The sequence below is a fragment of the Pteropus medius genome, unplaced genomic scaffold (assembly GCF_902729225.1).
Source record: "Pteropus medius unplaced genomic scaffold, Ma_sr-lr_union100, whole genome shotgun sequence".
Classification (NCBI taxonomy): domain Eukaryota; kingdom Metazoa; phylum Chordata; class Mammalia; order Chiroptera; family Pteropodidae; genus Pteropus; species Pteropus medius.
This window is the reverse complement of record NW_024351730.1, coordinates 33,871,267-33,885,056: the sequence shown is the minus strand read 5'-3', so window position 1 is coordinate 33,885,056 and position 13,790 is coordinate 33,871,267. Positions and strand designations below refer to the sequence as shown.

The 13,790-nt window shown below is 36.6% G+C and overlaps 1 protein-coding gene across 11 annotated transcripts in view; it reads right to left on the bottom strand.

Annotated features, from left to right (window-relative positions):
* HERC3 (HECT and RLD domain containing E3 ubiquitin protein ligase 3) overlaps positions 1-13,790 on the bottom strand; it is a 118,538-nt gene that overhangs the window by 39,607 nt on the left and 65,141 nt on the right. For all 11 annotated transcript variants that reach the window (XM_039845686.1, XM_039845681.1, XM_039845688.1 and 8 more), the window contains 8 exons: positions 13,191-13,282; positions 12,282-12,412; positions 11,556-11,716; positions 9,590-9,666; positions 5,839-5,963; positions 4,331-4,390; positions 1,943-2,054; positions 1,350-1,539 (listed from right to left, as the gene is read on the bottom strand). In XM_039845686.1, the coding sequence (XP_039701620.1) occupies positions 1,350-1,539; positions 1,943-2,054; positions 4,331-4,390; positions 5,839-5,963; positions 9,590-9,666; positions 11,556-11,716; positions 12,282-12,412; positions 13,191-13,282 (948 nt within the window). The remainder of the gene's footprint in view (positions 1-1,349; positions 1,540-1,942; positions 2,055-4,330; positions 4,391-5,838; positions 5,964-9,589; positions 9,667-11,555; positions 11,717-12,281; positions 12,413-13,190; positions 13,283-13,790) is intronic.

Below are 13,790 nucleotides of genomic sequence, written 5' to 3'. Positions count from 1 at the left end.
AATTAGTTGAAAAACTACTATTTCTGCTTCTCATTAAACAATGCTTTCTCATAACCTGACAAGAAAACTATAGCACTGACTTCTACTTTGTCGGAAATAAATTCAGCCTTACTGAAGTATTTAAAAGATTAAGTAATATGATGTTTGAGATTTTTAAAAAGTATTACAGAAAAAATAAAAAGGTAGTGGTGGGGGAAGAGATAAAATAAAAAGGGCAAACTACTGATAACCGTGAATTTGTGTGATGGATAACTGTATAGTGTTTTCTCTACTTTGAGGTATTCTTTTAAGTTTAAATTTCCATAATTAGAAGTCGAAAACAAATTAAGTGTAAAACCAAACAATTCTGATCTCTTTGTGCCATCCTACCTGAATAAATTAAAATAAAAAAATAAAAATAAAATGTAAAAGCCAGGTACTATATTCCTTCACAGATTGCCATCTCTCCACCTATTAGAACATCTGAGAAAATATGCCCCAAAGGGCTTTTGATCTTAAATGAATAATTAAGAGCTAATATATTTCCAGGGCTTTCATTATTATTTCTGTTTTTATATCTTCTGCAAAGGTGGAAGCAATATAAGCCAGTATTCCATCCTCAGGAACACAGGTCTCTCTACTCATGGGGAGACCACACTCAAGTAACATCCTAGTCCACAGGGAATGCAGAAGTTACTGAGCTGCAGTGAACACCTAAAAAAAAATTACCAGGAGAAAAAGAAAAAAGGAAAAAGCCAGGTGACAGACTTCCTGCACTTGATTAATAAAAACATCTCAGGCGCTACTCCCATAAGAGACACTGTCCAATTCACTGAGGAACGGAAGGTTCTTATCTCAGCAAAGTGTCCGTAGCCTGCAAAAATCAGTGTGGACTCAACTGTCCTAAAAAAGAAAAACAAAACAAACATCTGGTAAGTCTCCACTAGGTAAATTGTCTTCCTCTCCTTTTTTGGAGACCTGTGTACCACCAAAACTGTTCATTTCACTCCCACCCCCTAAATTAGGTATAGAAGTAAAACTAACCGATGGACATTAATTTTTCAGGCATTATTTACTAACAAGTGTAGGAGAAAAAAAATAGTTTAAAGTTGGATAATATAACTTTGTGAATATTTAAAACTCAAGATTTGTCTGGCGTGAATCATTTCAAATAACTGAAATAATGGCTCAATTTGTACAAATTACAAATATGGCTAGTTAGAGATTGACGGCAAAGAAAGAAATATTTAAATGTTAAGGATATTAAATGGCAAAAAATAGATTCTTGGTTCTCAAGACACTGAGAGCCAGCGGTCACACCAATAAAATAAAAAGCAGAAAAACACTGGTATTAAGTTTAGCAAATTCACCTAATACTTTGCTAGGGTTTGTATCCAGTCGCAGAATGGCCATAGCCAAGGGAATAGTCAATGTTACATAATACTTGGAATCCTGGAGCAGGGGAAACTCAGGCAGTATTAAATAGATTCTCATAGCTTCAACATCTGGTGGTGAACTTGACAACTGAGGAATCAGACAACTTTCAAAGCTGTTTAAGATCTGTATAAGAGAAAAGAGTATTGAGCAATTCAAACATATATGAGATCTAGTTACCTTATCTCTAATTTATACACTATTTGACAGATTCTCAACTCTCATTCACTTGGGATACACTGAGGACCTCCTATGAGCCAGGCGCTGGCCTACGCCCTCCAGATACATCAGTGAAAAGAAAAGCCAAAGACCCCTGGCCATGCAGACCTCACACTCTGGAGGGGCATTTCCTTAGAACGGTTTAGGTCAAAAAGAACGCTAAAGGTAGGTCAAATTCCCAAAATGAATATTTTACAAAGTTAAGATTTATACAAGACTTGCCTTTTCATCTTTTTTCTCTTGAAAGTTGAATTATAGCAATGAAAAGATGCCTTTTTAAACATATGCTTTGTCAGTGTGAAGAACGTACCTGTTCCAGAATCATGGAATGCTGAGAGTTCATTAACTTCTCAAATAACACTCTAGTTGAGTTCAGGTCAATCCCAGGGATTCTGGGACTGGTTTTAAAATGTTCATCAATTCTAAATGAACAAAAACAAAAAGGTGCATAATAAAAGAAAAATAAAGCAAACACCCTGACAGGAATTATAAACAGGTAAACAAAATAGCTTGTCTATACTGATCAGATTTAAATTTGACCTGGCGCACAATATGCAAAAAGATATATATAATTAAAAAAATACTACACTTTGGGGAATTCTGATGAAATAAATGTCTCTAGAATCTTTTTTTCAAGATATTCTTAAAAATTTCAAGTCTTTTTTTTCTTTGACTCAAAATTCAAGGATCATTTTAATTTGAGGCCATTTTGAAGTTTATAAGCAGTGTTATTTCCCTGATTTACTCTTAATTAATTAATTCCCTGTGCGAGCTGGCCCACTCATCAACAACTGGCAAGTGGAACCTCTTTGTTTAAAGCTTTCTTAACAAAGTATTTCTTTTTTTAATCAGATCTACAACAAATGCAAAGTTAACGTCTTTCTTAGTTATCACAAGGGATACAATTAAATTCACCCAAGGACTAATTTCACTGCTACTGTTTTTAACTTCCTAGCAACTAATCATTTTTCCAACCTTAAATAGTCTTAGGCCTTTTAGAGACTCAGAGAATGTCTCTTTTAAATTTCCACTAGAGCATATCACTAACTATATCTATTAACTACAAAAGAACCATCTATTACAAAACAGGTTTCTGTTTATGAGTAATGAGCACATTAAGAAAGTCTTAACACCCTCTGACAGCTATGTTATAATATGTAAAAATGTAAGTAGAGTTTCTAACTTTTTTAGAAATCATAATTATATGTACTGGAACCTAAATGGTCAAATCAAGAGGAGATGCTTGGGCTTTGTTGGGTCTTCCTTGCTGTTCTAAAAATAAATCTGCCCGAAACATAAAATTTAATTCTGGTAACCCATATGCAACCTTCCATATGCGTAGATGTAATTTTGCTATGCTGTTAAGAAAAAGAAAATACAAAAAGAAAAATTTTTTTACACATATTTATGCTAGTCTTCATTTTAGTTGGTTTCCTATGATGCATTCTACATAAGCTGGAGGAGCAGGACTCTTGAAATAGCATAGCTGTCAGTTCAAAAAAAAAAGTTTTACCCACAGCTCGATAGAGTCCACGATACTAAGGATGGATAACCTAACAAACCTGGCCAAGAGCCATTCCCAATTTTCATAAAAGCTGTCCTCCTAGAACAAGGTTGCTCAGCCTCGGTACTATTGACTTTTGAGGCTGAATAATTCTTTGTTGAGTGGGTGGGATTGTGAGATGCTTAGCAGCATCCCTGGCCTTTGCCAGTAGTACATCCTCCCTCACTGTAACAACCAAAAAAATGTCACTAGACGTTGCCAATGTCCCCTGGGAAGCAAAACTAGCCTGGCTGAAAACCGCTGTTCTAAAAAGACCAACATCAGCACAATCCAGAAAACTTTACGCAGAGGAAAAACTAAGTATTGACTCTGAAATGAATTGGACGGGCTCATTCCAGCTGCCCTAGTGATAAAAATAAGTGACTTAGCGATCTCTAACTGTAGCTGAAGGGAGTTTCTGAAGTGACCTCTTGTAACCCAGTTAGAGATAGACATAATTCAAAATTGTGTGGGGATGGAGGAGTGAGATTCACATACAGAACTGAAGTGTAAGTCTTCTTAAGATTTCATTAGCCTAATCACTGGCAGAAAAGAACTAAGAGATGGTCAGGACTTAGAATCACCAAAGATCGAAACCCATGACAAGACCCTTCTGCTACATCAGGTTCCCGAGAGGGATATTTGCAGAAGGGATAAGGCCAAGCCAAAAAACACTCTACTTACTACCTGGGAGTTCAACCCAAAAGTAATTTCCTGGTAAGCTGGGCTGGACCTAAGTCAAAGAAGCCCTAAAGTCTCTGTGGTCCTTCCTTCTAAGCTCACCCTTTTTGAGAAAAGTAAAACCTATGAAGAAGCAAACCAAAGAAACCAAGGAGATTATTTAAAGAATTAAAAATTTAAGGATAAATACTATAAGCATGGTGGGGGTAATAATATTTTAGAATACCCTGGAAAATCTTACTTTGGATTACACCGACTCTTTCTGAGATATAGCCTCTCTCTCTCTGGTGATCATTGCCCTTTCTGATGTCCTCTCATTCATCATTATTAGGTATTCTGATTTCTGCACAAATCATCAGTTTATCCACTGACTCAAGGCCAACCTCCACCAAAAAGAACAAGTTTTTCACGGCCTTTGCTGAGTTAAGTATTTTCATCACATACAAGTATTTTTTAAGACTCTAAGTCACTTACTTTTTTTCAAGAAAACTTCCATTCCAACAGGCTGCGGAAGATAATATCTGTACAACACCACTGTTCAGAGAGAAAAAGGGAGGAAGCCTTTAATAATTACAAATAAATGGTTATTTAAGCATCGGCAATAGATTAGCCATCTATTCTAGGATTTCATTAATAGCAGCTCTTTCTTAACCAGAAAAATGTACATTTGCTTTAAAAAACATTTTGTCACATCTCAAAATGGACAAGAACTTGTTTTCTATAAGTCATGTTAAAATAAAAAGAGTATAAAATCTACTGAAAGAAAAACACAACTGCTAAGGATCTTGAACATTCTTCTACCATCAACCATCCAAAACACTCCCCACCCTCACCTCCAAACATGAACACAAACTAAAACCATAAAAGCTGAGCTATTATCTCCCAAAGAAATTACCTTTGCAAATTAATAACTGAAAATCATTTCCTTCTATTTTGTTGCCCATTTGAGTAAAAAAAAAAATGAAAATAAGAGAAATGAGTGTTTATTCCTATGAACTATTTTCCCAGATTCTGAGAAAATAGCTAGTTTTCAAGGACGCAGAGTGAAATTGCATGTCACGCGTTTTATTCAGTATAAGGAAAAGGGATGGAATGAAATACATGGTTGAGGAAGGTGCTGCAGTAACCTCTGTTAATCACAGAATCTGGGTCAGGAAAGATCTTTGGAGATCACTTCCTCCATCCTTTCATTTATAAATAATAAAACTGAGAAATCAGCAAAGTGTCATGGTACCAGCAAAGTGAGGTTACACCCTCCCCACCCCCCCAACAGGGAGTCTAGTCCCCTTTCCCCTGACACCTTCTGGCCTGAACTCCTCGGCACAGACACCTAAAGTCAGAGGAATTCTGAGGACAGCCATGAGCTGCTCTAGGGCATTCCTGACCACCCTAGTGTACCCCAAACTGCAGGCTCCACTGAGATCGACACATAAAGCCAGGTGTGTTATATACATTTCTGGGAATGACTACCACTTAGTGTACAGTGAGTTATTCACTCCCAAGAATGAGACTCTACAGAAAAACAGAAATGTTGAAGAAAGCCTATAAAAATGTGCTTAAAAAAAAGAAAACCTCTCCTTTAAGAATAAAATAAACTTGATAAAAGCCTTCAACCCTTTTTACTATATTATTTTTCTCTACTTGACAGCGAATTACCATCTCAACTAATCATTTTGAATGTGAAAATGCTAGAAATTATTCATATTAGGCAAGATAAAAGCTGTCTTAGATTTGGGATGCAGTATGCACATGATGAAACTCTTGGGGTCAAACAATAACACTGAGCTTTCTTAGCAGAGAGGCCAACTCAGGGCCTCATTAGGATTTTTAAGATCTGAGCAAGACAGGTTGAGGATATGATTCCCTAATATATGAAACACCATTTATATTCATAACCTCAATATGGAAGTAGGGAAAATCACTAAGCTAGAAGACTACAGTACGCTTTGGAAAAAATAAAATGAAAAGAAGCAGTCACATACTTGATTGTATTTGCATTGCTGTGTTCTGAGAGTTTTTGTCTCCAAACTGCTATGGTTTCATCATTTATTAAACTAGTGTAATGTGCTTGGTTCACAGTCCTGAAGTCAACAGCAGGAGAAGAATTCTGGAGGATTAAATGTAACAGTAAAAAAGAGAAATTATGTAGGATGGATCGTTCCTCCTCTCCTTCTCCCGACATACTCTCCACTTTGTGCTGCACTTACTGCAGGAGCTGGGGTGCATTGCCCAGATGCCCCCACCCTTCAGAATGGAGGCATTGGCTCCTCCAGCTTCTGCGAGTGTAAGCTTCTGACAGCTCCTAGCTGGGCTGCTAAGAAACCGCTTCGCTCCTTTCACATCGCATCCAATGGCAGGTAGAGAGAGGTGCTAAGGACAAGCCCCTTTGCCTCAACTAAGGACTGGCTGAACAGACATCCCAACCTCAAGCTCCTGACAGATAAGTTCGACTTCTCCTTCTGCCCAGCCCTGCCTCCTTTACCCCCAAGTAGATGCTGTTCTACAGCACACTCCCTCAAAAGCTTTCTGAACATAAATCTCAGTCTCAGAGTCTGCCTCCCAGAGAAACCAACCCAATTTGATTTTTCTAGACTTCTTTTCCCTCAACTCTGAATCACTATAACATCAAGGCTTTCAAAGTATTAATTATGTTCACTGAATTCCAACAAAATGTATTATAAAAAAGTCTAGTTATAATCTACACTGCAAATAAACTACAAAAACTTAATGTCTCTTAATTTCTTGCTCCAAGTATATAGCTACAAACTTATAAGAAAGGCGGCAAAAAGGACTTGTCGATAATGGTCTTCAGAATTCCAAATGCTGCCCAGCACTGTGCATCCTTTATTCAGTGAGATTTTAAAAACAATATAAGCACTTTTATTTTCTAAAATTCCTTTCAACTGATTTCCCCCAAATCCTATTCCTGATCTAGATCTAAGAAAAAGCTGAAAATGCTTTATACTTCTTATACTTGTTACTAGAAAAAAGGAAAAAAGTATTAAAGCATTCATCCATCACTTCAATGTAGGTGCATCTCTCCTTTGCACATACACATAAAAACACAACTTTCAAAGTAAATTTTCTTGGTTTTTCCTGTAGTTACGAGTTAGGATATCATTATAAGGGGAAAGGAGGAGGGCACATAACAAATCAGAGATGCTTGCCAAAGTTTTCGATCATCTGGTTGATAATTATTTTACTAAAATGATCACGGACATCTATGGAGGAAGTAAAAGTCATCTTGAATTATATAGAGAAAAAATTGTAGGACAAAGTAGACACTTTAGCACACACATACAAGACTGTCTCTTCACCCTGAACCGTTGTTGTTACGGGAATTTTAATTACTTTCTCCATTCAAGAAGCAGCTGAACATAAACTCTAACACATACTTGTAATAAAATACAGTCATGGAACTATTTTCTCATTTTTTACTGTATGTCCAATAAACCACAGATGCCTTGGAATATAATTTCAGAAGCACCTAAAGACCTAAGAAAAAGCATCAGTTTTCCATGCCTTCTAATTTCATACAGGCCAAAAAGGGAAAAATGGTCTAGGACAGTGTTTCTCAACTTTGGCTACACTTTAGATCACCAGAGGTTTCACAAATCCTGGTGGCCAAGTCACACTCTAGACCAATTAAATCAGAATCTCTAGAGGCATCAGTGTTTTTTTAAGGCTCCCAGGTGATCTCAATAGGCAATCAAGGTTGAGAATAATTGTCCTAGGAAAAAGAGAATTATGTCACCTAATAGGCTTTGAGACAGATACACACATACACGCCCACACTCTCACATACAATGCCAACTACATTTTTCTTCTTCTAGCCTATCCAGGGAATAAGATGAAAGGAAAAAGAGAGGCTATGGTGTACCCTCACTAAATTGCCAAACCTAGAATCAAATGTAGCAAAGGAGTATCTGAACATGACTCTGCCCCTCGCTTCTTCCACCTCAGACCTGGCATTAATAAATGAGTCAGTATTTTACAAAACTGGAGCCTGTTGCTATACAGATGCTTTTTCTTGGTTCTTTGATTCTTCAAGGAATATGGTAACAGGGTAAACACAATTTGATCAGTCTCTGTCTCTAAGCAAAGATCTATGGTTAACAGTTCAAGTATAAAAGTATATAGGTTTCAGTTTTAAAAAAAGAGCAACACCTTCCTAAGTATTATTCTTTTTTAATTTCTTTTTTCTGTTCTTACATTTTTAATGCATACCACTCTTAAGTTCTTAAACTTTAACTTGCCCTGTTTCACTAACACTACACTACTGCATTTCCTTTTCATCCATGTTTTGCCAGTTCCAACAATGTTAATTAATTAAGTTTAAAATTCATATGTCAGATAACATATTTGCAAAAGAAAGGAAACTAAGTTTTATGTTGAACTGCCCGGGAAAATGAAAGTTGGATAATATTATTCAAGTCAGTTTCTTAGGAAAATGAATACTTCAAACACTACTACTTGTGGGCAAAAAGTTACTAACCTGCAGAGATTCAGTGCTTTTCATACTTTGCTTTATTAACATCTTAAAGAAACGTGGAATAATCTCAGCTTTCCTCAAGATTTCTCGGTGAAGCACTAAAGCTGGGCTTAAAATAGATCTAAAGCCAGAGTTCCAAGCCACCCCAGATGGTAGCACTAAACAAAACCTTCTCCAAGCTGCTGACCTGGAAAATATCTAATTGTCAGTTTCCGCTGGTCCAACCTGCAGCCTCGGGCTCCATCACAATCCTGTCTACCAAAAGCATAGAATTACACGGACTAGAACGTAAGAACATTGCATATCTAAAGATGGCAAAGTGTCAGACTAATGAGGAGAGTCTCCAGGACTGAAAGAGCCCTTGTCTCCACAGATCCTCATCTTCTTCCCAACCAATTCCGAATCCTTTATCATCACCAACACCCCTTTCTTGCTCCTCTAGGACAGGATAAGGATTAATGCATCACATATGGAGAGTCCTCCCTAAATGTTTGTTAAATAGAAGAAGGGCGGGTGAGGGAAAGATGAGGAGAAAAGCGTAAGAACAGGGGAGAGGGTGGAGGCCGCAAAACAAATCTGCGGTGCTGATTTTGGTCCAATTTCTCTTGTCCAGGAAGAGAGCAATGAACTAAATCACTGTCGCAGCTACCTGGACCACATTCTCTTGTACCTTTCAACCAGGAAAAATACTGGAACGTCATTCTTCCTGACTTACCACTACAGTGATGCAGGAGACAACACAAGGGAAATTTTAGTGTGGTGCTATGAACGGATTATAAATAAGAAAGGATATCTGCATATTGGGGTATCTCTTTTATATTAGCATATATTCAATCACATCAAAGAAACCCGCTAAGTTCGCGAACACCAAGCATCTGTTGCTACTTCATGGGAAAGGAAAAGAAATGGAAAGTCGAATAATGCCAAAGTAAGCATGGACTCTCCAGGACTCCTTAAATCTCTTTTGTAAATGAATGTAAATATAAATAAATAATTTTAGATTATAAATTAGAACTCTATGATTAAAATACCAGAAAAAATATTGGCACTTCAAGGGAGCAAAATAGAGATAATGTCTTCAGGGTTTGCTTATTTGGTAGAAAGCAAAGACAAAATTGGTAGAAACAAAGAGTAACACTGCTCTCATGTAATTATTAATTTTTCCAGATAATTATTTGTTAGAATAAATATTGGTTCACCATCATTCCACCCCCAAAATAATAGTCAAAAGAAAATTTTACCTCATATTTGGAGCAAAGTACAAAAGTTTGGTCTCCTCCAGAGAAGATCTGCTTAACAATATGATATTTAAAGCGATCTGTCAAAAAAATTTTCAACAGCATACTTTTCAATAATTAAAGTTTTTCCTTGATCCCCTTTTCTATTATTCTGAAATATGCTTCAGATGGTTTCCTATAAATTTTAATTATGTCAGAGAAGAAACCTCTCCTGGCTCTCTTCCCAGGACTGTTTCTACTTCAATTAAAAATAAATATATCAAATGGTATCTTCCACTCTAACCCTTCCTCTGCCCCTTCCCCAAACACCAGATAACCTCGACTTCATTTCTATTCTTCATTCTAACTCTGTCATGCCACTGACCTGAAATATAAAACGGTCACTACCATAACTGATAACATATGCCTAATATGAAAGTCAACATCTGAGTGTGGTGCTCCCTAGCCCCTTTGGGATGAAGCTTGCCATATCATATAAGAACCTCCGTTTACTACTCCCTGCTTCATTTCCCATCACACTGTGTCCACGGTGACACTCTAATATCATTACATTGCTTTTATTTCTATTATACCACACTATTTCACATCTCTCTGCCTTTTCCTTCTACCACCCCCAGCGCACACTGAATGGTGCCTTCTAGAGCATAATCTGAACAGAGCTCCTGGAATTGCAATTCTGGTACTCACCACTGCCCACTCCCCCACAGTCCTCTACCTGGCTAACTCCAAATCATCCTTTAAGACACAGCTCAAACTTCCTCTAACTGGAATACTCCTTGATGCCTTCCTCTGTGCTCCCATATTACTATGAAGGTTCCTAAAACCACAGTATTTACATAATAAATTGAAATTTACCTACTTATAAAATCATTTTGGCAAACATCCTAGCACAAAGTTATGGTCAATAAGTTAGGTTATAATGAAACTTCAAAAATTGGTGGTTTCAAATTGACCTATAAAAAATTTCAGTGTTTAAAACTGGTATGCTTCTTAAACATATTCATTCCTATCATGAGTATAATGCCTTGGAGAAAAAGAAGTTTACAAATGACAGAAGACACAAAGCCATTCTTCTATTTCGGAACATGACCAAAATGAAATTGTTGTTCATTTTATATTTTAAGTTCCACTACATTATTAGATGCTCATATATTCATTCCACAAATATTTATTGAGAAGTTTGTGCCTGAAGTTTCTTATAATTCAGTAAGGAACTTATGACTGTTATTATTAAAAAAGAAATCTTGATCAAGCCACAAGTGTGTCAAAATCTAAATTAATTATCAAATCATGCTTCTTTTTAATGGCTTTCCAGCTCCATTTTGGTGTCTAGATTTATTATTTCAGGTCATTCACAGTGGGTGACTGCCTTATTTAGATTTCCAATGAAATGGAATTGTGCTATTTAACTATTTTTCAAGAGAAGAAAAAAATGTTATGACCAAAATAGCAATAATAGCAAGGGAAGTAACACAGTACAAGCATTAAGAGCACAGGCTTTATATTGAGGCAAACCTGGGTTTAAATCCTGCCCCTAGAATCTGTGAGATCTTAGGCAAGTTACTTAACTTCCTTAGGACTCAGTTTCCTCATCTCCAGAATAAGGATAAAAACCATTACTTCTTAAGAGTTATTCTGAGTGCTTAGCACAGTAATAGAACTTGGTTAAGTAGTCAATAAACATTAACTTTCATTCTTAGCAACAATAATTAAAACTTACATACCACCACCAGGATCCTTAGGGCCAAAACAACATTTTCTGCTTTATTTATTCTCTAAGGTCTCAACTATAGAGTCTCATGCGATAGTTAGTACTCAAATATTTATTGATTAATGTTAAAAGAAAATACTTCTTATTCATTCCTTCTCAAGGTAAAAGATCTCAAGGTAAAAAAATAAAAACGTGTTCTCTAAACAATTGTTTTAACCATTTAAAATATCATTAAATTCCAATGAAAAGCACTCTTACCAGCTCTGGCTGAAAGCTGGCCATTATGGGCGGCCCAGTAACCCTTCACAGGAGATGGGCACTTAACGTTACAAGTGTGTCCAGTTCCTAATTGACCTCTTGCTCCACAACCAAATGCATAGATGAGTCCAGAAGAAGGCACGAAGGCTAGTGTGTGTTGTCTGGGGAAAAATAATTAAATCGAAAATAATTACTGATTATGGATAGAGACTTTTAATGTCCACATGTGAGCACAGCAATTCCTAGGTGTGCCCTCAGAAAGCCTCCCCATGTTAATATGTGACTCTTTTTTGCAATGGCTGGCTCTTTATAATACTATCCTTCTCTGATGCTCTAGGTCTTGGGGAGGATGGTAAGACTTAAAAAAGAGCTGGATGGCCTGCTGCATTTGGCCTTTAGGATGAGGAGGAAGAAGCAGGCTGGACCAGGCAAAATTTCCAAGAGTTCTTTGTGGTTCTCTCACGTCCTTTCTTCACATGTCTTCCCCATATCCTGCTCCTCTTTATCCCAGAAGAAGCCTAATGTCCTCATGTTGCTTTGCTTATCTAAAACCTTTCCTTGCCTCAAACTGCTCGGATCTCTCTCTAAACCTTCACCATAGTTATGCATGCAGTTAAAACTTCTTAAAATGATGATGGTTACATCTAATAACATTCTCCATCACTACAAAGACAAGCCCTATTTCTGGGTCTTGATAGATACTAGGAAGCTCTTAGGGGCACTCACCTGCCACAAGCAATCTGAGTTACTTCACTGCCCATCAGCTCTAGAACTCTTCTTGGATTAACCTCATCATTCATGGAATCATGTCCAAGTTGCCCACAGGAACCAGCACCAAAGGTAAAAACACCTCCACTCTAATAAGAAACAAACACCACATGACTGCACTGTATCATTGAGTTTGAGTACACTCCTCTAAACCTTCTGTATACAAAATCCATATCACAATGGTCTGTACAGGAACACTATGCTCACTTGATACTTGGCCAAGATCACTTCTTTGGAACATTCATTAAATAGAAAAATAATAAAAAAGAAACTTAAGACTACATCTTTATGGAACAAAGACAGCACTGCTCAAGGGAATGTGTGACATTTATAAATTCTGAAAATTGTTTAAAAGTATAGTGATCTGTCAGGGAGCAAAATAACCACAAAAAAAAAAAAAAAAAAAAAAAAAAAAAATAGGTGAAATGAGATGACTTTGCATTATCATTCACATAAAGGAAATTAAATGTTCCACAAACTTTCTGTTAAGTAAGATATATTTTTAAGAGCTGTACTTGAACAAATACTAACGCATTAAAGTGAATCTGTAATAATATTTGTTTGACATGACAATACATTTTCATTCTCTCTAGATGTGACTGTTTTAGAAGCAAAAGAAATAAGTTCATCGTTTTAAAACATTAATTACATTGCGGTTTTTTACATAGTTAAATGGCTTTTTTAAATGAACACAATGCTGCTACATATACTACATTTTAAGGTTATTTATATTGAATTATTTTTTAAACACCATCATTACTCTTTCTAAAAAGCACCATCAAAAATAATTATGTAATGATAATCACCCATGTCATACCCAGCACCAAAGCATCACAGAACAAACCAGAATACTCCAGAATCCCTTACTTTTGTGAGGACTGCCGTGTGTTCTTCTCCACAACTAATATAGACAACCTTTTGTGTTCGTAAGAGTTTCACATGACAAGGAGACTCACGATCTAGAATAAGATAAATATCAGAATGTCACTACTGTTTGCCCTTGAGATGAAATATACATAGCTATCTTAGCATGAATTTTGGGTCCCCCCTGGATTCCTGACTCACATATTCAGCTTCCTGCCTGCGCCTCCACTTGGATGTCATTTTTAATATATCTAAAAACTAACTCATGGTTTCCTCATACTTCCCAATTCTTCTCACCAACCCCAACCACATACGCACACAACAGACATACACACACGCACACACATTTTTCTTTTTTCACAAATGGCATCCTTATCCTTCCAGTTTTTCTTCTTTTTTAAACCATGCATCAAACAATGAGCAAAACCAATTGGCGTCATCTTCAAAACACATACAAAATTCGTTTCATTCCCACTACCTCCAAACTGGTCTTCCAGCTTTCCCCTGGACTCAATATAGCCAAACTCAAGTTAAATCAGTCCTTTCCTCAAAACCCTCATGTCTTCCCCTTTCACTGAGAGAAGAAGCCAAAATCCTTACCCT